We start from the raw sequence: 26,919 nt of genomic DNA, 5'->3' as shown, positions 1-26,919 counted from the left end.
AGGCACTGAGAGGGCGGGCGCCGTGAGCAGCAGCAGCTGCTAGAACCACTGCCACATCTCCCTGTTCCTTCTTCCTTCTTCCATTTTCACGACTGAGATCAAACCCTCCGTAGTATTCTACATTCTGACTTTTGCATTTATCATAAGCATTTTTCCTTGTAATTTACTTTTCTAAGATCGTTGTTTCTAATGGTTGCATATTTTCCTGTTGGTTGTCCTATAATTCATATTCATAATTTTCCGCTATTCAAATTACTTAAGAAAGATTCTGAGATAAACCATCAGAGATTTTTAGGCCCCTGGTATACACTGCTTTCCAATCTGTAGTCACATCTGTTTTATGTGTTCCTATAAATAGTAGTATTTAATATTTTGATCTAATTTGATAGGTTTACGCAGCAGTAACACACAGGCTATCAAATTAAATAAAAATTTTTTAAATGTGGGGAGTCCACCAGTCAGTGTTCTTATCACACAGCTTAATAAAGTGACATTCTGATTTAAATACATCAGTCTCCTGTGTATCCGTGCACTTAAGCAAGAGTGTCCAGAGTCTGGTGGCTCTGGGTCACCAGGTGGAGGGTCGGGCTGTGGCCACGGGGAGGCCACACTGGAAGGGCAGTCTTAGATGACACCTTTCTTTCAAATTTCTGCATGCAGTTCTTAATTTACTTAAGTGTTCAAAGCACATTTTACAATAAGCCAAACACGGTATGTTGACCGGAGTGCTTGTTTTTCCACTTACCCTCCCTGTCCAATGACAGGTATTATCTTCACATTTTGTTGTACATTATCTCCGTTTTTGGCATAGCAAATTCCTTGCCACTCCTATAAATGGAACGTAAGCATCATTACACTTTGTGTTCAAAACATAAACCCAAGAATATTTTCCACTCCAAGTTTTGATTCATTTACCATTGCTAAAGCAATTAGGATACAAATTACCCCAACCCCAAACACAATTTTCGGCAATCTGACATTCTTTCTCAAACTTCCAAGTCCATCTCCTTCTGAGCTGCCAAGAAAAGCTAGGTCTAAGTGGCCATATGTTTTCGGTGCCGTCAGCTGGCACAGAGGCCCTTGGCCTGAGTGAGGAGTGCTCCCTCGCTTCACCACACAGACTGCTCCTCTCCTAAGTCCTACCTGCGGCGGGAGGGGGCTGAAGGGAGTGTCTGCTAGCCCTGCATGTGGGCGAGGAAGAATCAGGACTAGGCAGAGAAGGCAACCTTCTGTGGCCACGCGTATGGCTGCTACCACCTGTGCGATGGGTTTTGGTCCCTCTGGGGTGGGATGATGAGTTAATAGCCAGGACCGCGCTAGGGTGAAACAGATAGGTGAGACCTCATAAGGGCTGCGATTGCATTAGTCATGCTCTCAGGTCAGACAAAATCAGGGGTTTTTCCAGAAGTGCAGTCTGGGAGAGCTACCGGTATGTGTGGGACCTGACCGCAACGAGAGAACGGAGGCTTGCAAGTGGCTCCCTTGCTCTCGGCGTGTGGAGAGAAATCTGGGAGGGAGCTAAGTTTGCCACCATGTAAAAGATTGTGGATTCCTACAGCAGTCACTAAGGATCCTTAAGCTACACAAATCCCTGAAACTCACTGTAGGACACGGAACTCGTAGGGTATTGCATAACCTCCTTGACCTCCGGAGTCCCTCGGGACCTAGAGCTGACCCAGGCAGGATGTGGACCACCATGGCAGCCTTGGTGGCTTAGTTCAAGTTTCCTGCCCAGACCCTAGTTCAAGGTCAATCGTGAAACCTTCTATGCTTGGGGCGTGGCGACCTACATGCAAACACCAATGGCAGAACCTCATCTTCAGATAAGAAAGTGGATCCAAGAGAAACCAAGACTCTCTGAGACTCTCTGACAGAGCGAAGGATGCTCCTGATCCTCTGTGGTGCGCTTCTGCAAACAACGGGCACCAACAAAGGACTGAATGAACAAAAGCCAGAGGGCCAGCTCCGAGCTCGCTTGCTGCAGACCAGAGGGCGGTGCGGCTGGAACTCAGTACGTTCTGAGGGGACGCACACCTGTGCCGGAAGCGGGCCAGGGCCAAACGGCGATCCCACGGCAGGGACGCGCAACCGGTCCTCCACACCCCCGTGCCCACCGCGGGAGGCTTCGGCAGACGGGCCGAAGAGTACAGGAGGGGCGCTGTGCTAGTGTTTGCAGAGCTCTGTGAATATACCACACGCCACTGAACTGTATATTTTAAATGGGTGAATCGCGTGGCATGTGAATTATCCCTCAACAGAGCTGTTAGATTACAAAGAAGAGAGAGGGAGAAGAACGAGAGACCAGTTCGGTCAATCAGCTCTTTAAAGAATTCACTCAGGCTTCTCTCCTTCGGTCTTTTCTGAACAGACCGCGTGGCTGCCAGGTCCCAAGCAGAGGCGCGAGAGGCCACTTCCAAAAGCTGAACAGTCCAGCGAACAGAGGAGAGCAATTTAGCCAAGACTCTGCTTGGCTAACGAAGGTGCCTGTAAGTTTTCCAGTCACCAATGGAAACAAAAAGTACTTGTCATAATCATATTTCTTATCCAAAATATATTTTAAAATATTGACTATCATAAATATGTAAGTTTTAGATCCTGAGAATAACGGAGTTTTGTCTGAGAAGGCTGTGAGCGAGATTCCATCTGGTAATGCACAGAAACCCTAAGCACGGTCCTGCCACAGGGCAAACATGCGGAAAATGGTGTGTTTCTGACACTGGCCACCCCGCACAGGCCTCTCTCCAGGCCGCGCTGTCCTCAGCACTGTACTAAGGCCCGCACCTCCCTCCCGCTCCGGGGCGAGCCCAGCACCAAGCTGGGCTCCTCTGCCAACTGAGACGGTCCCTTCTCGGCGCCCGTCATCTTAAGAAATAAACCACCGTCACCTGCCGTCCTACCCCGAGGGCTAGCACAGTGCTCATGCATGGCAAACAGTCGTGGACTCTTGGGCTTCTGTTTACTGAACGGAAAAGGTAGGCCGAGGTGAGACTGCAGAATCCCGGCAGCCGGCTCAGGGATCTGAGCTCTGCGCTGAGGGAGTAACATGGTCAGAACGACGATTTGGTACGACTAATCACTCAGTAGCGTAGACTGGACACACCGGAAGTGGAGGACGATCAAGCAGGAGACCTCACTGGATTCAGCCACCACAATCACAGTATGTGGAAAGAAGGCCCTGGACAAGGCTGGGCCCAGGCAGTGGACACGCGAAGGCAGGGGCTTAGCAGACGTCAAGACTTGGTGATGGATTTGACGGAGGAGACTGAAGGGTGGGGAGGAACCAAGACCGTGCCAGGAACTGAAGTCCAGGCGGCCGCGAGGGCGGTGCAGGAGCAGAGGAAGCAGGGGCTGGAGACGCTGGGTCTTTTGTGAACGTCACTGTTAGACAGGTCGATTCAACATGACGGCAGCATGTTGAACCAGACCTTGGAAAAGAGGCTGTGGCTAAAAGTGGGGAGGCGTGAGACATCTATACGGAGCTGGAAAGATGCCCCAGTGACAAAGGAGCGGTCTGAGGAACCTGGCCAAGGACAAAGAGCCCTAGTGAATGGGGAAGCGGATGGAAGGAGAGTCGGAGACGAGGGGAGTCGGTGGAGGAGGAAGGCTGACGTGTCATGGGGGCTCACGACGTGAAAGCTGTGAAAAGCTAAGGGGCTACGGCCATATGTCACTGTCACAGGCAGGCCTCTGAGCAGCCAACATTTATTCGGTGCCTACGAGACACAATTTCCGAGGGAAAAAGTCAAAATTTCTAAAAGAGCACTGTAAAGCCCAGGTATCTGAGAAGATGGGAGACGGGGTTCTAGAGCCCCAACAGAGAAGTCTTAGGGACAGAAAGGGAGGAGAGTCAGGAAATACACGTGCGGGACGCAGGGAAGTGTGGGCACAGGGGCTGAAAACCAAGGTACCCGATAGTATCGATTGTGCCCAAAAGAGGAGCCATTAGCTGAGAACAGAGGAGTCTGTGGACAACAGTGTTTGCAACATTCTCTGCTTGAACATCATCAGAATTTCTCCTCCACTCCCAAGAATATCCGACTGATTGGCAACCCTAGAATTGGACGCTCGAGAGCCGACGGCGCCCCACCATCTAACTGCCTCCTAACCCTCCGTTCTGGTTCCCAGCGCACGTCTGACCTCCCCCCGCTGACCATGGTACCGAGCCGCCCAGCGCCCCTGTTCTTCCAGGGAAACTGAATTAGAAAGGCCATATGTCATCTCACCTCGGAAAAGAGCCCAGCCAAGCAGCGGGTTACTGACGAAGGACAAATGGCTGCTTTTCCCCTCCCAAGAACTCTGAACATACAAAACAAATAACCAGGCTCCTTTCTGAAATAAAACACTACAGAGGTTGAAAATGCAATCTATTGTATTCTCTGCTCACAAAACTACAGGTTTTAGAGAAAAGGTCTCCCGCAGCTCGAACGTGAGGCCCTCTGTGCCTGGTGCCCAGCGGCAGGACTCGGTGGGGAGGGGCCGTTCGCCTGGCTCTGGACGGATCAGGACGGACCCCAGGGCCTACGGCCGATCCGCTCTGTGTCCCCTCTCCATCTCTACTTGCCCTCCTCAGTGACAGGGAGATGGACGCCTCGACGTAAGTGTCCGATCAAGGTGCATGAGGGCCACCGTCTCTGGCACACGCTCAGACGAGCCTCACAACAAAATCGCTGGCCAGCCGGGGGGCAGTATGGGCCCCACCGCCAGGAGGGGGACGGCCACAATAAAGCCCCCTCAAGGACAACAGGTCTCGGAGGACGGAGGATGGAGGATGGCTGCCTTGTTCCCGCCTTCTGAGGACGCCCCTCCCAGCAGAGGGAGGCAGGGAGGGAGCACCGGGCCCAACCCGTGCAGTGAGCCCGAGCACCCGCCGGCCTCTTCACCCACCTCCGCCTCCATCCTCTGTCCAGTGGGCCTTCTACTGTCCCTAGTCAGAACTCATCGCCTTTGACAGAACAGTGGACAGTGAAACAGGATTCGGGCAACGCCCAATTCTGTCATTTCCCTGACGGTGTGCCGCTGGGCCCTCGCAGGCGGCCTGCTCCTCCCTTGTTCTCACGTGGGCAATCTGGTGTGCAAAGAGACACGCACCCACCCACGCACGGTGTCTTCGGGGACCGCAAGCACGTGAGGGTCAAGCTCTGCGTGGCCCTCCTGCCCCTGTGGCAGACTGCTCTTCTGTGCAACGGGAGGGCACTGGCCACACGCCACAGTGGACAAGGCACTGCTTCCCCTGGGGCCTCCACAGTGGACAGGAAAGGAGGTCACCAAGTTCTCAAACATTTTAAATAATCAGATGAATAGTCCCTAACCAACTTCTAGAAGTCAAAATGAGCCCAGCAGGAAAGACTAAGAGTGACCCAAAACCAGCAGCCTTGCCCTGCTCATCGTATTTTAAAACCTAATGACACGAGGTGCTGTCTGAAGCCACAGCTGGGAGAGAAACACAGAGAAACACGCTTTCAGACTGAGCCCGCCTTTCTTTCGTCTGCCCCGCAGCACCATGATTACGTGATTCTCACAGTGCTGAGCAAGGGTTCCTTTTATCTGTCTGTTTTGCAACCTGGAATATGAGTTCTCGAAGGCAGGACTTCCTCTTTTGCTTTTCTTTCTGTACCAGAATCCAGCAGAGCACCTGCCGTACAGGAGGCATTTAAAAGTGCTGAACGAATAACGAGGCTCAATGAACCAGTGGGCTCAGATGTGTTCTGAGGAGGTGTCACCTCACTGGCGACCCTTTACCCAGAACCGCTGCCCACCCACACCCCCACTTAGATCGATTATTAGAAAGATCAACTTACTTATCACAAAGATGAAAACAATGGCTTTAAGTGTCAATTACAGTTAGTCTGCTTATTGGCTGATCACACTACATGCTTTCTTGGCCTCAGTTTCCTCATCTGCAAAACGGGAGTAACAGGGAAAGCACCACTATACTGCTGCGGCTGCTGGGGAGAGTAAGATGGAGGTTACCTGGCACGTGCAATGTCCAGTGAACGCTAAGTCTCCTTCCTTCCCTCTTCGTCACGTGAAAGCAAGAAAGGTACTGACCTCTTACTTACCTTGCCCATCCTGATGTATGAATTTATAGTATCGAGCAAATCGGCCTTTTTTTCATTTATAGGCACTTCGGCTAACTTCTTCCCTATTAATTCACCTGACTCATAGCCCATTGTTGTTTCAAATGCAGGATTTGCATACTGTGGGGAGACAAAAGAAAAAACATCAAGTGAATTAAAAGAAAATGTGAAAAGAGGACAAATAAGCTACCATCTTCCCCAAACAAAAGCTCAGGAGCCTGGAGCTCCCCGCGGCCGTTCTGAAGCCACAAGTGCACAACCCCTGAGGAACCTGGCGTCCACAGGAGCCTCTGCCCAGGGCCACCCAGCTGGGCTTTCTGCTGTGTCCTGAGGCTCCAGTGAGGGCAGCAGGCCCCTCGCACTGAAACACCAGCAGAGGAAAGAAGCCCTGAGGCAAATTGCCCACCCCACCAACACAAACACAAAAGGACCAGTTAGATTATGCTACAGTAGAACAGAGCACCAAACTGGGATCAGAAACACCCAGGCTCCACTCCCGCAAGTCCCTTAACCCCGCCGAGTCTCTTCACTGGGAAGAACACATTTATCTTGCCTTTCCTGTGTGATGCAAATGAATAATGTGTGTGGAAAGCAGGCTATGAGCTAGGAAGTGTTTGCAAATGTAAAGCTTTATGATTAAATTTCAAATAAGAATGGAAGACTAGAAGAAAATGTGTAAAAAAGCTGTGCATGCGCTGCTAATAATAATTAAAAAAATATTAATAAATAATATTAATAAAAACCAAAGATGACTGAACAAGTGATACTGCTTAAGGTCTGTCTTCCTTGCTAGGCATTGCAGTAAGCGCCTGGCGCACACTAACTCATTCGGTCCTCAGGACGGCCCTGAGAAATGTACCTTGTGGTTAGTATTGAAATTCCCGTCTGTAAGGTGAGAGAGCACACTCAGACGCATTACGTAACTTGCCCAAAGCCACTCAGCTAGGAAGGGGCTGAGGCCTGTCTGTGCCCTCAACCCCTGGCCCCTGTGCCTCTCAGGGCACCAACTCCTGAATGTTGACATCAACTCCTTACCCAGAACGTCACAAGTTAGATTAACGGGAGGGGCTGGGCTGCTCGGAACTAAGTCAAAGTGGAGCTATTCTCTCAGACAGAAGGCGCAACTCCCTCCTCTGCTGTTATCGAAAAGTACAGGCCACGGTGTCGTAAGTCACTGAAATGACCCGCTGATGATGAGCCATTTGTTTGGTAATTACTAGGTTATTTTTGAAGTTTCGAGTAGTTTCTAGTAAATTTCTAAAGGTGTAAACAATCTTCAGAAAGAGAGAGAAAGGTGAGACCTTGCAGACCTCAGGTCAGAACACCCTGCATATTCCACGTCTCCACCCACAACCCAGTCATAATCCTTCTGGATAAAAGTCTCTCCTCAACAAACAAAAAGCGAGAAATAATCTGTGCAAATGTGGTATTTCTACAGAATATTTTCTAACGTCTTAAGTAATTATTAGTACCTTTTCTTACCGATAAGGAACTTATTTTAAATTACATATTTTATAGATTTTGTTCTGATAATCCTCTACGGAAAAACTGGTCTCTTGAACTTCAAAAAGAAAAAAAAAAGTCATATTGGAGGGATTCGATCCCAAAAATGAGAACGAACAAAACCAGAAACCCAGAAGAACCTCTAAAATGACGAACCTGTATCACGTGGTCTTCGCTTGTGATTTCAACTGCTTCTTGGCTTTTCTCTAACGCAGCGAATATTGAGTTACAAGTCCTTTATGGGTAGGAGAAAAGGACTGATTAATGTAAATGCTACAAAATCTCATACGCTCTCGGGGCATTACATTAACTTATGTACATGCTTTTTGTCTGATTATAAAGGTAACTGATGCTACTTCAAAAAAAAATATGGGAAGAAACAGTAAACAGCATAGAGATAAACACTACTACTTGAGATCATGACCATGAGCAATTCGGTCCAGTCTGAGGACCAGTGGACCGGCATGGCACACATGCCAGGGTTCAAATCACAACCCTTCACTGGCTGTGAGACCCTGGGCAGGTGATGTGAGCCTCCCTTCTCCCCAGCTGGAATCCTCGGGAGGACTCCATTATAGAATAAAAGCCTGGCAGAAAGGAGGCAGTCAGGCATCTGCAGCTATTAGCTTAGATAAACTCTTGTCACAAAGGCGGGATCATCACGACCCAACTTTGTCCCCTGCTTTCTTCATTCAGCCTTGCATCATGGGCACTCTCCCATGTCCTTAGCATTCGAAAACACTTTTCAGTTACACAAGTAACAAAGGTTTATTGAAAAAAGTTAGAAAATATAGATAAAAATAAATGCGATACCTCAGCATACCAGCAGGACAGCTAGAACCAAAAAGACAGTTAACGCGTGTTGGTGAGGAATTCTCCTGCATGGCTGGTAGGAATGCAAAATGGTGCAGTCCCCTTGGAAAACCATCTAGCAGGTCCTCAAACTGTTAAACACGGTTACCATGCGACCCAGAAACTTTACTCCTAGGTATATACTCAAAGGAAATGAAAATGTATGTCCACTCCAAAACTTATAGCCCAAAGTGGAAACCACCCAAATGTCCATCGACTGGCAAACAAATGAATAAAATGTAGTATAGCCATATGATGGAATATTATGCAGACATAAAAAGAAATTTAGTCCCGATACACATGGATGAACTTTGAAAACATCATGCTAAGGCAAAGAAGCCACTCGCAAAGGACCACGTATTGTATGATTCTATTTATGTGAAATGATGAGAATGATGAAAATATTCTAAAATTGTGGCAACAGTTCCTCAATACTGTCATTACACTCAATGCCATTGAACTGTGCCCTTGAAACAAGTGAACTGTACAGAATGTGAAAGATATCCCTATAAAACCGTTTAAAAATATATGAAGTCAAATCGTTGGAAATTCCAATATTTAGACATATCGATTAGTGTTCCAGGAAGTTTCCTGTGTAGATATTTATGTAATATATATATTTATAAAAATAGAATCTTACTGTACAGTTGTATAATCTGCTTGTGTTACTGAACAATATACATCAATATCTTTCTATAGTGACAATTACAGTTCTTAATCATCACTTTTAATAACTATATAACATTCTGTTATAACATTGTACCATAATTTATTCAACGAATTCCCCACGACTGGACATTTAGGTTATTTCCAGTTTTTTTCTTCTACGTGTCTCAGAAGATGAAAAAACTTGTCCATAAAGTGCAGAGATGATATTTAAAAAATTAACAATCACAGTGCTTTTTCACATTATTCCTGGTATTACTAAACTGTCTCAACTAAATAAGACAAGTATCTTGGCCAATAAAAATCAGCTCTTATTTCTTGGCATATAAAAATCAAGAGCTGATATGTTAATTATGCCTCAATAAAGCTATTCTTTAAAAAAAAATAAGACGTTCCCACCTCTGATTATAAAAAGTTTAGAAGAGATAGATCTGTGAGAAGCCCTACCCGTTTTATCATTCTGTTATCATTTTTGCAGATCTGGTAAATAAAAAATGGTATATCGCTTTCATTTCTTTGATTACTGGTGAAGCTGGACATATTTCCACATTCACTGGCTATTTGTCATCTCCTATGAACTGCTCGATCTTGTCCTTTTTTATTTTTTTCTGCCGGGTGTCTCCACTCTCCACCTGCTTCATCAAAGCTCCTGACATATTTAGGATAGTCACTGGTCTGTCCTATATGTTACAAATATATGTTTCCTAGTTCAGTTGTCTAAATTTTTAACATTATTTACATTTTTTTAAACTGTAGAAAAACTTTAACATTTTTACGTTGTCTAATTTGATTCTCTTCCTTTATGGAATCTGGGTTTTATGTCAGGCTGAGTTTAAAAAGAATGCATCATCAGATTACATATGCTCCCTTATATTTTTAGTACCTATGTGGCCTTACTTTCTAACAATAAGTCTTTAACTCACTGGAGTTTATCTGGGGGTTGTGTGTGAGATTGAGCTATAACTTAATTTTCCTTCCAAATAGTTAACCAGTTGTCACAGTTCTATTCATTGAAGAGTCTGCCCTTTCTTGTGGTGATTTAAATTGACATATTAATCGTATGCTAAATTCTTAAATATACTTGTCTATTTCTAGACTTTACATTCTAGTTTACTGATCTAGCTGTAACACAAAGTTGCTTGTCATAGCTTTTTAGTGCATTTTAATATCTGGCAGAACAAGTCTTTCTCCCATTTCTCAAGCCCGCAGTACCCCCTTTCCTTCATATTTTCCCAGCTCCCTTTATAATGGACATCTCCCTTTGGCTGTCGGCCGGTACACAGAGAACGAAGCAGGGCATGTTGATGGATGAGGACAGAGGGATAAGCGGCAGTGGACAGACCACCGAGAGCCATGCAGGCCACATTTTAGAGTTTGGATCTTATTTCGAAGGCAGTGGAGGGGGCGGGCGGCGGGGGGCGGGTAGCTGCAGAACAGAAACACAAATGGAGTTACGGGTTACTGAGGTATGGAGAATGGACACAGAGGAGTCGAGAGGAGATGTAGGGACTGACAGTTTCACAGTCCAGGTACTAGAAGACAGCAGCCTAAAGAGGAAGATGAGTGGACACACTCCACAGACTCTAGGAGGCAAGACCAACAGGACTTGTGAGTGATCGGAGCCAGGGAGGCATGAAGAAGACACAGGGGTTCAGTCTAGGCTCTCAGGGTAGGTGATGCTCAGAGTTCACTAAACTAAGGCATTCAGGAAGACAAGGTCGGAAGTTAGTAAATTTAGGGATGGAGGGGGAACAACGGTTACAGTTTTGAAAACGTGGGTTACACCCTAAAGGACGACCTTTGCCGTTTGCTACTTGTAAGACCTTCGCTGTAAGCTGGTTAACTGACCCGGGCTCAGTTTCCGCATCCTGACTGGACAGAACCAGCTCTACCATCACCCCCTGCTCCACAGCTCCACTCCACTCCCAGGGCGGGGCGGCCTAATCCCCTGTGCCAGCGCTGCACCAGGCCAACGGGCCTGGAGTGAGGAACGAGGCAGGCCCAGGGACAAGCGTCCACCTCACGGTTCCGTGCAAACTCGGGCGACGAAGAGGAGCACTTCTGAAAGCCTCGGCGCCTTGAGCCATGCCTGCTCAGCACTCGCCTGTCACCTTCCACTGCACCTCAGCGCAACTGTGAGAACTGTCTTCCCTGCACGGGGAGCCCTGGGCCGGCCCTCGCTAGTCTAATACTCCAGGTTTGACTCCTCTCTCTGCCTTGGGCTTATGCAAACACAATAATTTCATCCTCTCTCTGACTCTAGGAAAGGAAATGTGAGAGAACAGAGACCACCCAAGGAAGAAGCCTAGGGTGACAGAGAGTGGCTGACTTCTTTTTTCTTCTGCCAGTCTCACATAATTTTACTAATTTTTCTACTTTTCTTGCTCAACAAGGAACTAGGTTTCCATTTATATCACTTAAAAAAAAAACAAACCTGTTTATTAAGACCAAATGATAAAGTGCTTATCGTAGAGAAAAAAATATGTCACCTACCAGAGATAACCAATGTTAATAGGTTGGGGGTGTGTGTGTGAAAAACAAATGTTTTTTTTCCTTAAGAAACAAAACAGATAATTCAGTATGTGACTTTTGTACCCTGCTCTCTCATTTCCTATTATTTTTGAACCCCATCTTCAAATTTGAATCTCCAGTTACAAACTTGACCATCTACCCGTTAGGCACCCAGGCAGACTCCAAAAGTCCACGTGAGGAGAGGAGCCACCAACCACCCCATCCCGTTTTAGCAGGAGGTCAGTTACCTCCAAAAGGTAGGCGTCCACGACCACTGCCCCGTGTGGGTGGGGGCTTTGCAGAGGTGGCAGAATTACCTGAGTTTCAGCTGCGATCGCACCTCTCCAAACTCCAGCTGGAGCAGCTCGTTGTAACAGGCCATGAGGCTGGGGTTCTCCACATACCTCTACAAACAGAAAGGGGTCTGTGGATAAACAACTGTGCACCTTTAAATTATCACATCCAGCAATAAAATAATTCTTTTCGACAGACTTTTCAATTTGGTAACTGAAATCGAAAAAAATACTTTTAACTTTAATGATGAATGAGAAAGAAGGGTGGATATTTATGGGTACCAAATTAGCTTTTTAAAAAATAGGGCTTAAGAATGCTTTTCTTTCAGGGCCTTAAGGTAAGAGGATTTGGTTGGCTGCATGTCACTCGCGGAGGCTAGAATCTGGAGAAAGACCAAATTTACCAACTAGAGTCCTGTTGACGTTAACTTTCAGAGCACATTCACTTATTCAAGAGCCATCAGTTGTTCTCTTTAAAGTTTTACAAGCTCACAGTAAGCAAAAACACGCCTGCATTTCTCTTTGCGCCTGGATTTCACAGATAACCCCTGCTCAGGTAACATTTTCCCACACTAACCTCTCACTACAGCTCAACTAAACCAAAAGGTTACCCTCCAGGGCAGAAGGGCACTCTCTGCCCACTCCCCGCCACGTGGGGCCAGACGAGGCCATGATATTGATTTTATCGCCGCCTCCTCCAGCAGGCCGTGAAGACGCCTAGGGCTGGCTAAGACAGTCTAGAACTTAAATACTGAGCTATTATTAAAATTTCTCTTTTGGTATGTACCTTCTATCAGAAGATATGCCGAATATATTTCAGTCTATGCTTTTTCATTTAGGCCTAATATTTATACTTAGATAGATAAAAACATTTTATTTACCTGTCACGTTATATAATTATATATATAACACATATACACCTGTGTATGTACGTACATAGAGAAAAAAGGCGATCGCATGCATGTGGCAGGTTCATGCTCACCATCTGTCCTCACCACTTCGTCCTCCCTCATCTTAAAGTTCCTGCTGTAGCCCACTTGTTACATGGCTGGAGTCCTCTCTCAGTTATTCTCCTCAGACCAGCCTCCGAGGGAAAGAGATCTCTGAATTTTACATATATCCCCAAAGGAAGCTCTTTTGCACTGGCAGGCGAACGATAGCCTGGCTGGGGTAGGGTTCCCAGGTCACGGTGCTTTTCTCGCTGCCACCTCTAGAACTGTTCTGGCTGTTCTGCGCAGCGACTGTGCATCTATATTTACCCCCGTCTTTGCCATTTCCTTGCTCGCCATTCCTTCTTGCATTTCAGGCCTTCCACCTGGGATTCCCCTTCTCTGTCTGAGGTGCATCGCTCAGAAAGTCCTTTGAGGATCTGTCAGTTACAAACTCTCTCAGTTTTCCTATTTCCAGAAGTCTTTATTTCATCCTCATTTCTGAAAGATATTTATGCTGGCATAACATTCTAGGTTGGCGGTTATTTTATCACATTGAAAATATTATTCCACTGTTTTCTATTTTCTGTTCATCGCTGCGGAGAAGCTAGCTTTTAATCTGTCACTCTTTTGAAGGTAATCTTTTTCTCTGGCTGATGTGAGGATCCTCTCTCTGTTTTTCTTTTGCTATGATGTGTTATGTTTTCATTGAATCTACTTTGAATTTGTTGGGATTTTTGAGTCTGTGGACTAGTCTTTCATCAGTTCTGGAAATTGCTCTTCAAATATCACCTCTGCCAGTTCCCTCCCCTGTCCTTCTGGAACTCCAGTTAGACATATGCTAAGCCTCCACACGCTAGCTCCACATTTCTTAGCTTCTCTAAGCTATTTTCTAGCATCGTATCCCTGTGCTACATACTGGATAGTTTCTTTTGACCTATTAAGTTTTAAAACTTTTGTTTATTATGAGTTTATTTCTCAAGGTTCAATTATGTTCTGCTTAAAATCTGCTGTCCCTTTTTATCACTTCCTATTCCTTGCAGATATTTCCAAGCTTGTCTTTTATTTCTTTCTGTATAACAAGCATAACCGCTTTAAATGCACGTCTGATGACTGTAGTACGAAGAGCAGGAGGGTCTGCTTCTGCCGTCTCCCCACTAGCCCTCACTTGTGACGCCTTGTTTCCCATGGACCGGTTAGCTGTGACTGAGTGTTCCCTGCTGCCCAGGGACAATTATTCGTGTTGATTCTCTGAGGCTGGAGATAAAAGGTCTTCCCCTGGAGAGGACCTGTACTGGCTCCCCTGGGTACCTGGGAGCCCTATCACCCAGAACCCTTGAAACTAAATTCACGGCTTGAGGTTTCTTAACCACCTCACTGATAAGAATTGGAACTACGAATCTCCCCAAGGGCCAGCCATACATAGGTTCCCTCCATCATGATTCCCAAGGCTCACTGGCGACCAGCTGACCAAAGCCTTCAGCCTTTTGGCTCAGGAGACACCAAGGGACTGGAGCTGGGGCTGAAGAGAAAGGAGCCATGTTTGGGTTATCTTATTTCCAGAATCCTTGAGCTGGTTTTAAGGTTGTAGGTATACAAGGAGGCATTATAACAACACATTCTGTCATATAACTTTTAATGAGTGTGCCCTTAAAGGAGATTGTATTATGTTTGGATGACTTTAGCAGGTTTTGAGAGACTAAGAAAGCGAGGTGTTGTAGATTATTAGATTACCAGATTATGAAGTTAAACCAAAATGTAATAACACGGCGCAAGAACAAATTTTTTCCTTCAAATTAATTCAGAACCTTTGCTGGTTCTGCACTGAAATAAAATTCTTTCTCATGCTGAATTATACGTGTATAACAAAGAAATGGTACATACTCTTGTGAAGCCAGCAGCAATGAGGGGCATTACAGATGACTCTTCTCTATCCGGCCTTCAAACAAACATAGTAAATGGTTAGAGTTTTTATTGATTATATCTCACCTCTTTATTCCCTGATTTACGTTAATACTATGACTGTCCTATAATGAGTTCTTTTCATTGAATTAGGGTAATATACAAATCAAAGCATAAAGTTAAAAACAGTTTCTATTTAGTTTCATATGTAGCTTTTTGGCAGCATATATTAATACCTGAAATACAGAGGTTAAACTAACAGCCAGAATACAGGAGTAGCCATACTATCTATTTGACACGTAAACATTTTAATTTAAGCTAAATTCTTTCCTATTTTCTTCTATTGCCAGTTTATTTAAAAAAAAAATTCTAGTGGGAATGTAACACAGGTAAAGAGGATCAATACTATGGTGATAGAGGGAAACGAGTTTGGTAGTGAGCATGACACAGATGTCAAATCATAATGTTGCACACCCCAAACTTATACAATGCTATAAACCAATGTTACTTCAATAAAAACAAATAAGTAATTCTTAAAAATTCCTTTTCCCTCCAAAGCTCAGAAAAATAGTTTAAAAGAGAAACATTTCTTCTATCTATAACTATATATAAGCTAAATAACATTTGCTTGACTATTGCCCTTCTCGCATTATTTTATCCCTTCCTTACTTTCAATTTAAGGATAAAATATAAGATTTCCTCCATTTATGTGCAATTCAGATCTTCGTAGGTATTTGGGGTTAAAAGGCCCTAGGAAGATACCCCTGGAAAACATTCATGTTTTCCGGAATGGAATGCTCTAGTGGTTTGCCTGTTTCTAAATGAAAGACAGTCCAAAATCGCAAGCCCAGACGTGAGAGTACAAAGTCCTGCCATGAAGTCACCTGGCGAGGCAAAAGAAAATAAGAATAAAGACAACAAGGCCAGACTAAAAAAGGCTGTGTCGTCACAGCCCATGACTCTGTTAAGAGCAAGCATCACATTGACATCTGAATTTCTCAAAAAAAAAAACAAAAAAAACAAAAAAAAGAAAAACAAAACAAAACAAAAAAAAGCTTACCTGCGTACTACACCAATAATAACTGTGTTTTCTGAAAATTTTGATGATCGAATAGACCTATTAAAAAAAACGAATTTTAAAATAAATTAAAAACAATTCTTTAAAAAATACATTCACTTAGGTAATTTTGCTAGAGCAATGAAAGTTGGCGGGGGGCGGCAGAATGGAGAGCAAAAGGTCCTTCATGCTCTGGATTCACCTTCTCGGCTGCTTGAACTTTCTCTCTTTTGGGGACAAACTCCTCATCAGTGGACCGTGGCGACCCTATCAGTACGCAGGGCGACTAACCGCTGACTAAGGTGATGCGCCTTCCGCTTGTTCTGGTCTTTGTTAGCCTCGTTGTTTCAGGGGGACAATTCTTCCTCCCTTGGGCTTAACATGAGATCAGTCGCTTGTCTCTCCCGACCAAAGGGGATGCACGCCTGTGTGTACTGGGACAATGATGGCCTTGATGCCAGGGGGAGGTAGAACCCAAGGTCACCTCTCCACTGTATTCTAAGCAGTACTAGCAAAGAAGAGTCCCTAGGTAGAAGGTAGGCAAAAAGGAACAATCAAAATTCAAAACTAGAAAAGTGCAAGGTATTTCAGTCCAAAAGAAGGGAATCAACACCTGACAGAGAGAATCAGGGCTCCCCAGACAGGGAGTTCAACTCTCCGGAGAAGCAGCTCCCAGGGGAGCCTGGGGAACGGAAACCCCGTTAAGAGAAGAGAGAGGGCAGAAGTGACCGTGACATAGAGGAGCAGGAGAAGGAAAAGGAACGCTGCACTGGGGATTGCAACGGCTCTGAAATCATTTCAGGCTGCAGGGAAGAAGGCGGGACTCTCGGGAGGAGACTAGGCCACAGGACGGGGAGGAGCTCAGCCCCTGGACCGAAGGGATGACGACTCCCTGGGAGGGGACTCCAGGAGGGGAATAGAGGGGACCACGCCCGGACCACCCAGCCAAGTCAGAGGTGTGCTAGCTGCTGGACAACATGTCCAGGATGGGACAGAGGAGAGGAGACACCTACTGCCTTGCTTCAGTTCTGTTAGTTCCAGAATGGGAATCACTTCTGAACCACAGGACACAGAAAACAATTCGAGTGGCTATTTCTCAATTCCCCCAAAGATGGTCAACAACACAGCCAAGAGAGAAATTCATCATATACAGGGGAGGCTCGGCTTTGGCAAACTTTTCCTGTCAAGGACCATACAGTACACAGTTGAGGCTGCTCAGGCCCGACAGACTCCGTCGCCACGACTCCGACCTGCCACTGCAGCGCGCACACACCTGAACGGGTGAGGCCGTGTTCCCCTCTGCCCGCCTCGCCTGAGGATGCTGGGCCTTGATTTTCCCAGGGAACTCGGGCTGAGAAAGGCCTAGAGTCTAGAGATAGCTGCACACTAGGTCTGGGCCGGGGAAGCCGCTCTAGGGACCGAGAAGCCGCTCTAGGGACCAGGCAGTCTCTCTCGTGGGTCCCGGGGCTCACGCCCCACCCGCGACATTTCTGCTTTCCCCAGCGTCCGCTCCACTCCTCCAGTGTCCATCGGCCTCTGCTCTCCAGAGGACGCCAACCTAAAGGGCACTGTGTGGAAGAGCCTTCCCACAGGTCGCCATGCGGCTCACCAACCGGGTGCCAATCCCCGGCCCCACCATGTCTCCCTGACTGGAAAAGGGGCCATGGGAAGGGATGTTTCAGTTTTGGTGGGTGACTGGCATGGCAGGCACTCACACAGACAAGGCCAGTTCACTTTTCAAACCTGCTGGCTAATAATTAGCCGAACACTAATCTTAAAAAGGGAAAGAGGGACACGGACTCAGAAGTGGTATTTCCATGAACTCTTCGGGCATTGTACTTGTTCTTGTGCTTATATTTCAATCACACCACAAAGATTTAGAGAGAGAAAAGGCAAATTTAAGTATGCAGCCAGGCATCTCAAACCAGCTCCCATTAGGAAAAAAACAGAGGTCTGAGCGGTGTGACATCAAGTAGGCGAGCATGCAGGTGAGCTCAGTAAGCAGCTCCGGGTGATCTACTCAGGGTACGGAATGAGGGCCCTGGGCTAAGGACAGAGTGGCAGGGAAGACCACGCTTCCCTGGAGACGAGTCGACCCCGCACAGGAGGTCTGGCACTGTGGGAAAACTTGACTTTTTCTGGTCCATAAGAAGGAAGAACTGGCCAAGAAATAGTAACGGCAAAAACCTGGGCTGAAGAATGACGCCCTTTCCTTTAGAATTCATAAAAACTAAGAAAGAAATGACTTGGCATCATCAAAGTGTACACCAGGCACTACAAACAAGGCACATTCGCCTAATATTAGAAAACAATTTTAGAACATTTGGAAAATCATAATAACTTGTTGCAGTAATATGCAGGTGACAGTTGTGGTTAATTACATATTAGGTTTCACCTAAACCCTTAATGATTCTCATTCATATTTTCATACCGTTTTAAGCAAAGGAAAGCAAAACAAAAGAGATAAAGAGCAGACCTAGAAATAATGATGTTCTAATCTAATGTCTTGTTAACTTTACATGCATGGAAGGCAACTTAAAGGCAACAGTGAATTTAACTTAACGTACTTCTGGGCTGCCTTACTGTCACAAATGCCAGTGCGACCATTTAGGCCCGAGTCTCAGGCTTACCTGCACAGCGCCTCTGCATCCAGCTGTCGGGGGTTTCTGTGGTCGATGATGATGATGTCATGATGTTTGGCCAGGAAACAGGCAAGGACAGCCTGAGCCTCCTTAGTAACTGTACACTTAAACCCTGCCTTTTCGCATGCCCTACAGAATCCGTTACACTGGTTATCTTCTTTGGTAAACACTAAAAGTACCTGGATCAAAAAAGCGTAAACATTTTTTTTTGAAAAAAGTTGTTAGAATTTCATTTCTTAACAAGCTACAGAAAACTCCCCAGTGTTCCAAGGCAAGTACACAGACGTGGACATAATCTGTTGATCTAAATCCTCCCCCTACGCATAACTGGGGGACATTATCACTTTTGCTCTCGGAAATCAGTGCTATTCTGTCTGTCCTTAGTCTGGAAGTCCAAGTGCACAGATCACAAACTTCTTTTGCCAATAAATCCACTGGGAGACTCAACAAAGTCTTGATCAAGCACTTTATCTTGAAACTAAATTAAAGCACACGAATATTTATTTTGGTTAACAGTAAGTTAATTAGGTAAGTCCTTAGATGGCAAATGCTAATATCTCAAACTCAAAGGATAATGTATTTAAGTGTTTTGACTCAAGATTTTATGTAATTCCTCCATGTTAAAAAATTTACTTTGATTATAAGAGAGGTGATTTAAAGTAGAGCAAAATGTTACCCTTCAAAACTTGTCAGTTAAGGGACACAGGACAGTACCAGGTAGAAGAGGCAGCATTTATGCCTCTGCCCAGGATGATGCTGGCTGTCCCTGTGCTTGGCCCAGATCAGGTGACATCTGGATCTGCTGCTTCTCACCTACTCAGCCAGGCTCCCCAGCCAGACCCAGTTCAGGAGCGCACTGCTCTGCTCCCTCTGGACCTAGGCCTACGCATGGGGGCCACAGGTACAGGAGAGGTGGGGCGATCCATGAGAAAGAGGCTATACAGCCACCAGAAGCCCTGTCCCTAAACGCTTAGTTCCCTTAAGTTTTCCCACGTGCACAAATACCACAAATACAAAGAACTGCCATCCCTTTCCACATTTAAAAAAAAATGTTCATAGCGGACGTGTGTTTGTGTGCAGGAAACATGAAACAAGTTTGGAGCTAAATTTCAATTGGTTATTTTCTCTAACATTTTGGATTAAACAATTTATATATATTTTCTCTCTGACAGAGCTGATTCAGAAACATAAGGAAGAACATGCTTTTACTTTTTTATACCGGAAAAATTTAAACCTACAGAAAAGTTGTAATGACGATGAATGCTTGAATGCCCTTCTAGTTTCATCGATTGTTAACATTTGGCCACCTCTGCTCTCCCTGCCCGCCCCCCCACCCCCCCCCCTCCACCCTCGAGACGCACACGCAGCTCTCTCTCTCTCCTTTACTGCTAAACTTTAAAGTAGGTTGCAGATATTACTTCATCTCTATATACCTTAACGTGCATTTCTAAGAAAAGTACATTCTCTTATATAATTATAATATAAATATAGTACAAATTATCTAAAACGGTATTTTCAATGTACAACTTTAGGCTTTCTCCCTCCCTCTCTTTAAAGAAAATCGACATATGGAAATTACAGCATGGTTTATTATTACCTGGAGTTGATCCGGATGGAATTTCATGGGGCCAAATTGCACATCAGCTACTGCTACCTATAAGAAAAAGATTCCCTTTAACTAAGTATATTTTAAAGCTTGCTTAAAATTTTCTCTAATCAGAACCATCGATGAAACTGAAATTTCTATTCCAGAGAAAAATTTCATGACTTAAATGGTTATTAGACAGAGGAGCCCCAGGGATCTCCTTATAACCCTGGAAAAGATGGGGAGCAGGGAGGTGGAAACGAAATGAGTGGGATCTCGGGTCTTCTTTTCCTACCTCTGTGTGACTTTAAGTGAATTACTCAACCTCCCTCAGCCTCAATTTCTCATTTGTTCCAAAGATTAAATGAGATTACAATGCACAGAGTTCCAGAAGATGAGATGCTAAATAAACACTGGTTCTTTCCATGCCTACTTCATCTTTCCCTTGACAAACAACGAAAGCTTACACTTGGAATGGCACATAAATATGAAATCCTGCAGTCAGAACCGTGGCACCTGGAAGCCAAAGAAATAGTTGGCACTTCCATTTTACAGAAGAGCATAGTGCTATATCAATAAATGCTATTTGAGAGCTTTACACTAAAAGGCACAAAGATAAATACCATGTTATAACCAGACCCCACTAAGCAGTAATCATCATAGCGCTAGAGGAGAGGAGGGCTGGGCGTACACCAGGCACTGTGCTCGGGGCTGAACACAGGGCCCCTCGCCACATCTTCACAGCAACATGGTGAGAGTTCACGGCTGGAAAAGTGAGTTCCCGAGGACCTTGTTTAAGGCCGCAGAGCCAGTCCTGGGCAGCTGGCATTCCGCTGACCAGTCTGTTCAGTTCTATAGTCTGGGCTGCAAACACAGGGCCACGGGAAGGTGTGGGCATGTGCGTGCTGCACCAAGGAGCCTGAGAGAAGGAGAAATCCAGCCCCCAGCGATGAAGCCTGGTACTGGGTCACGACCCAGAGGGAGACACATCTTGCATTTCCCCAGAAACAGCGTAAGTGTTGAAGGCATCCCTCCCCTCCCCTGCCAGGGGCCCCCGAGTGATGGGATGACCGCATACGTGCAACACGGCAGCAGGAGAACTGGATCTGTGAGCCTTCTCACAGGACACTGCTCGACTGCTGCCCACTTCCAACCTCTCCCTCAGGGAGGGCCCATCCCACAGTAAACATGGAACAAAACTTGCTCTGATGCGAGAAGTCCTCGTATGCTTCTAAGCTGATGTCTATTAACTGTGGGACACTGGCTGTTTCTGATTCGCTTTGTAGCAGTTTCGTCTCTCAGGAGGCGTGAGAGAAAAGAGGGGTCGCTCCTATTCCAGACCTCAGGCTGAGGAGGAGGACTCTGCCGCAGGGTGGGAGGGGGAGAACAGACTCCAGGGCACCCCGTTGGCCCCCCAGTGGTGTAGCTACATGCCAGCCTCATACCGAGAGGCACGGCCGGATGCCAAAGCCAGAATCTCTGAGAGAAGATAATGCACGAGGGCCGACAGAGTCTTAAAGGGGAGATCTGGTCCATACAATCATACTCCCACGGAGCACGGAGAAGGATGGCAAGAGGCACTGAGAGGGACTGCTCTCGGTGATGAGTTTTTTGTTGGTTTTCACAAAGTTTAAATCAAGGAATGAATGAAAGAACAAGGAATGATACAGGCCTACGCTTGGAGAATACAGTGGCCCTACCAGGAAAAAGTAAGAGAAGGAAAATTTGTTAATTTCCTGCAGCATGGGGTACAGGAGGGCCACTGCTCCTCCACAGGATAATGAAGTGGGCGGACGGCCCGTGGGTCCTCTACACAAGCTGGGGTCTGTGGCCTCTGACAAAGGAGACTCATGAAATTTGTTATGAAGGGTCAAGCAGATAAAAAATAAGGTCTGAAAAGAGAGAAAGAAAATATTTATGAATAGCGTAAAAACAAATGATATACTAGGTCACAAAGAAAAAAACATTCCTAACAGTAAAATGCGTACAGGTTTTATTCTTCGACCACATGCAATCAAAGCAAAAATTAAAAACATACATTTAAAGAAAACCAAGAAAAATACTCCTTCCATTGAAATTTTAAAAATATTAACTCACATAATTGTTGTATGAAAGAGAAATGCAAACTATACCTATAGGCCACTTGAAAAATGGTAAAAATGAGAATATTATGTAATAAAGACTTACAGGACACTGCTAAATTTTACTCGGAGGCAAAATTCAGTCTTAAATCTTTTTGTCATGAAATAAGAATTAAGCAAATAAGCTTTCAAGTCACTCACTAAGTCTGAGGAAGTCAACAGCACACACTTAAGAAAACCAGGAAGAGTAAAATAAGGTTAAAGGCAATAATTAATAAAATTTTTAAATGTTAAAGACAAGTGTGATTTTTAAAAACACAGATGTGCGTGTGCACATAGGTTGATCGGAAGCTGAGGGACAAGATAAAACTGTGGCTGGCTCAGGGCCAGCGCCTCGCCCCTCCTGGGAAAACAACCGCGGACACAGTCTATCCCAAAAGGGCGAAATAACTTTAACAGACGAAAGAAGTATAACTTCACATCTCAACTTATAAAAACAACTCACCACTACACTAATTTTAAGAAACAAAAGAAGCTATAGCTTAATTTTTTTTAAGGATTATGAATTCTGCCTTCATATAATTTTAGCGATACCATTTTAAAACATTTCTGTTTAGGCAATTCTATTTCACCACTGAACACTTTATTTACTTAACGAGATTGCATTTTAACCTTTACATCCTGTCTACGGGGTATATCCGGCTCTCAGGACCTCTGTCCAGCAGTGTCCCAGCAGAGCCCGACAACTATTTACCATGCCCCCCCCAAAATAACCACCGCCGGGAAATGTGATGACATTGCTCAGTGGGCGGACATCAGCATTGGGCCCTCAAAGAGTAAACAAGTTCCCAGAGGCCCCTGCTCCGGGTAGGGGATCAGAAATCCTGGAATGCTTGTATCTGTTCTTTCTTCGTGTGTGAAAATCAGAATCAAACTGATCTAATGCTTTGAGTCACAAGCCTCTTAATATTTTTTTCACATTAACATTTAGAAGGGAATAGTTATTTCCAAATGCGTTTTAATAACACAGCTTTGATTTAATCTTTCAGCTTCAAAAGCAGCTGATATTTTTAGGTAATATAGAATCACAGCATGCTCATGGATTGCTATGGGTAATTAAGCAAATTTTTGAGTTTAGCCTTTTGGATTTTTAAACATTTATGTTTTTATTAAGATTCACTGTTTTTAAAGGATTGTAAAATTAGGATATCAGATGAGGATGATGTCTATTTGTATGGTAATATTTTTAAATAATATGTTTATAAATATGGCTGCAGGAACATATAGCAAATTATTATTAGAAGCTTTGATGAACCACATATCAAGTTTCCTTTGTTTGCCTAACTGACCCAACATCATTTACATGTGACTCTGGAGGCGAAGTTACCAGGTTATGAATCTTGATCACGGGTGGCGGTGGGAGAAGAGATATAACTCCAACCTGCCTAAAATTTCTACTCCCCTGACTCTCCCTATCTCCTGCCTGCTTTGATTTTTCCTCCATAGCTCTCAGTCACCATTTGCGACACTACTTACTTTATTATTTATCTTTATTGTCTGTCTCTCTCACCAGGGATTTAACTGCTTTATGCACTACTATATTTCCAATACCCAAAACAGTGCCTGGCACATGGCAGGCATTCAAAAAAATATTTCTGAATGAATGTTTACTCAACAGCTAATCTCCGTGAACCAATCATTTACCTCGAAATCATACTCATACCAGCAATCCATATACATTATATTATACAGCACTTGCAGTTTTCAGGGTATTTTCATATATACTTTATTTCATAAAGGAACATAAAGGAAGGAATCTTATGAGAAGCTTAAGCATTCGGAACCATAAAATAATGTGATCTCTCTCTTTCCTACATCTTTTTATTAGAAACAGAAAGTTATACTGGGATCGATTTACATTAATTGAGTATAAACCTATATAGAAAAGAATTATAGTAAAAACATAAACCAGATTTTGTCCTGAACCACACTGTCCCACCCAGGCTTTCCCTGTACAGCCAGTGGCCATCGTGTGTGTGTGTGTGTGTGTGTGTGTGTGTCTTTCTCTCTCTGGGTAAAGAGTGGTCACTTGATCAAAGGGACACAGCCTAGACAAGAGTCAGAAGACACCAGTTCTTAGGTGGGAAGAGTCAAAAGCAGTCTGGATATGTGCAGACCACCTAATACTATGTTATAAGCCAAGCACGGAGCCAGGGGCTGGGAATGCAAAGAACCAGTGCCAAACCCTGGCCGGAAAATGTGGAGCATTTTTAACAGAGGAGGAGGGTGCCTAGGATGTGATAAATACTTTGCTTCCAATCATCTTCAAATACAATTTGGCCCTGACTCTACGAGTAAGGTGAGCTCATTAACTCCATTCTGTTGAAGAAGAAACTGCAGCTCAGAGCAGCACGTTTAACAGCTGGTAGGTGGCAATGGTGGGGACCGGACCAAATTCACAGACATTTAATTCCCATGGTCTTTTCATGCGCCATTGAGAAAGGCCGAAAATCACCTGCCCCTTCCCTGTATCTAGCTGAAATAAGCCCAAGAAGCAGGAAAGCAGCACTCGCTCATTCAATAGATCTTTGCTGAGCACCCACTACGTGTGAAATGGTTTCCTAGGCACTGGACACATGACAGAGAACAAGAAAGATAACGTCTCTACTTAACAGGGAGAAACAAGAATCGGAGTCGAGGAAGGCCCCTCTGAGGCGGCAATATGGAAGGCGACATCTAAATGAGAGAAGGAGCCGGCCATGAAGGAAGTGGAGGAAGGCGCATCAGGCAGAGGGAATGGGATCTGCGGTGGGGACAGGGGCGCGCTGCAGGAAAGGGGGCGCAGAGTTAGGCAGGAGCTGTAAGATGCAGAGCTCTCCAAGCCAAGTCAAGAAACTTGGGTTTCATGAAAAGCCACTAAAGAGTTTTATACAAGGAAGTGATTCTAACCTGATTTTAATATTTTAAAAAGATCCCTTTGGCTACCTGTGGAGAATGGACAGTGGGAAGATGACAATAGAGGCAAGGAGGCCAGTAAGGGAGCCTCCACAGTATTCCAAGTGACAGAGGGTGGCAGCTTGGCCCAGCAGTTTCCATGGAGATGAGCAGATGGGTTGGGGGCGTGTCTTGGAGGCAGAGTGATCAGAACTTGCTGACGGGCGGGACACCATCGAATCCCACGGACTCCGAGACCAGAGCTCCGATGCGTGATGAGCAGTTCTGCATCAGCGTTGCGTGGGAACTCGGGGCTCTGCGAGGCATCCTGGTAGCAGCTGGGGCGAGCCTGTTTGGTCCTTTCCAGATCCACCCACAAGATGGCACCATGATCTCCCGTGAGGCGAAGCTTCTAAGCGCTTTCCCTGGTCCTTCCCCGAGAGCAAGCGAAGTAGTCCGTCCATATACCCACCTCCACCGCACTAGTCTTTTTCTCCCCTCACCTGTTCCTAATTTCCCCTTCAGTCGATTTAAACAGCAAATATTTACAAGGAGCCTTTTATATGTTACCCTAACCTGAACATCAAAATCGAGTCACACACTAGGGTAAAACCGTTCAGGTTCTTTTCCCCCAAACCCACAGTGTTGGGCAACGTGGTGTTGGGATTAAATGAGCTATCGAAAGAGCAATTTTAGGTTCATGATGAAATTGAGAGGGAGATACAGAGATTTCCGTTATACCCCTACCTCACACACACAGCCGCCCCCCACCGACATCACTCACCAGAATGGTATATTTTTTACCAAAGATGACCCGACACTGACACATCATAACCACCCCAAATCCATGTGTTATTTTACAATTCACTCTTCGGGTATACTCTCTATGGGTTTAGACAAAAGTACAAGGAAATATATCCATCATTAAAATATCATGAAGAGTATTTTCAATGCCCCCAAAATCCTTTGTGCTCTGCCTGTGTACCTCCCGCCGACCCCCACACCCCTGGCAGCCACTGATCCTTTTACTGTCTCCAGAGTTTGGCCTTTTCCAGAATGTCAATACAGTGGGAATCACAGTTTGTAGACTTTTCAGATGGTCTTCTTTTACTTAGTGATATGCATTTAAGGTCCCTCCATATTGACAGCTCATTTCTCCTTAGTGCTGAATAATATTCCATTGTCCAGATAGACCAAGTTTATTTATCCATTCACCTACTGAAGGACATCTTGGAGGCTTCCGAGTTTTAGCAATTATGAATAAAAGTGCTATAAACATCTTTGTGCAGGTTTTTGTGTGGATATAAGTTTTCAACTTCTTAGGGTAAACACCAAGGAAAGCAACTGCTAGATCACATGATAAGAAAATGTAAGAAACTGCCAAACTGTCTTCCAGAGTGCCTGTGCCATCTGCATTTCCCCAGCACCGAGTGAGAGAGTTCCTGTTAACTTCACATCCTCGCCAGCATTTGGGGTCATCGGTGTTCCAGGTTTTGGCCATCCGAATCGGTGCGAGATGGTATCTCATTGCTGCTTTAAGGTGCATTTCCCTGACGACGTATGGTGTGGAGCGTCTTCTCATATACTTATTTGCCATCTGTATATCTTCTTTGTGAGATGTCTATTAAGGTCTTTGGTTCACTTTTAATCAGGTTGTTTTCTTATTGTTGAGTTTTAAGAGTTCTTTGTACATTTTAGCTGAGTCGTTTTTCAGATGTGTCTTTTATAATATTTTCTCCCAGTCTGTGACTTGTCTTCTAATTCTCTTGATATAGTCTTTAATGGAGCATGAGTTTTTAATTTTAATGAAGTCCAGCTTATCAATCATTTCTTTCACGGATCGCACCTTTAGTGTTATATCTAAAAACATATCACTCTACATCTAAA

At 45.0% G+C, this 26,919-nt stretch overlaps 1 protein-coding gene across 4 annotated transcripts in view; it reads right to left on the bottom strand.

Annotated features, from left to right (window-relative positions):
• PDE8A (phosphodiesterase 8A) overlaps positions 1 to 26,919 on the bottom strand; it is a 116,200-nt gene that overhangs the window by 25,417 nt on the left and 63,864 nt on the right. For all 4 annotated transcript variants that reach the window (XM_039858236.1, XM_039858233.1, XM_039858235.1 and 1 more), the window contains exons 2-9: positions 20,030 to 20,086; positions 18,421 to 18,611; positions 15,794 to 15,850; positions 14,716 to 14,770; positions 11,927 to 12,015; positions 7,737 to 7,815; positions 6,060 to 6,197; positions 746 to 828 (exon numbers count right to left, since the gene is read on the bottom strand). In XM_039858236.1, coding sequence (XP_039714170.1) covers positions 746 to 828; positions 6,060 to 6,197; positions 7,737 to 7,815; positions 11,927 to 12,015; positions 14,716 to 14,770; positions 15,794 to 15,850; positions 18,421 to 18,611; positions 20,030 to 20,056 — 719 coding nt within the window. In that variant the 5' untranslated portion in view covers positions 20,057 to 20,086. The remainder of the gene's footprint in view (positions 1 to 745; positions 829 to 6,059; positions 6,198 to 7,736; positions 7,816 to 11,926; positions 12,016 to 14,715; positions 14,771 to 15,793; positions 15,851 to 18,420; positions 18,612 to 20,029; positions 20,087 to 26,919) is intronic.

Source organism: Pteropus medius, unplaced genomic scaffold (assembly GCF_902729225.1).
Source record: "Pteropus medius unplaced genomic scaffold, Ma_sr-lr_union100, whole genome shotgun sequence".
NCBI classification, from domain to species: domain Eukaryota; kingdom Metazoa; phylum Chordata; class Mammalia; order Chiroptera; family Pteropodidae; genus Pteropus; species Pteropus medius.
Note: the sequence above shows the minus strand (reverse complement) of the source record. Positions and strands in the feature narration are given on the sequence as shown.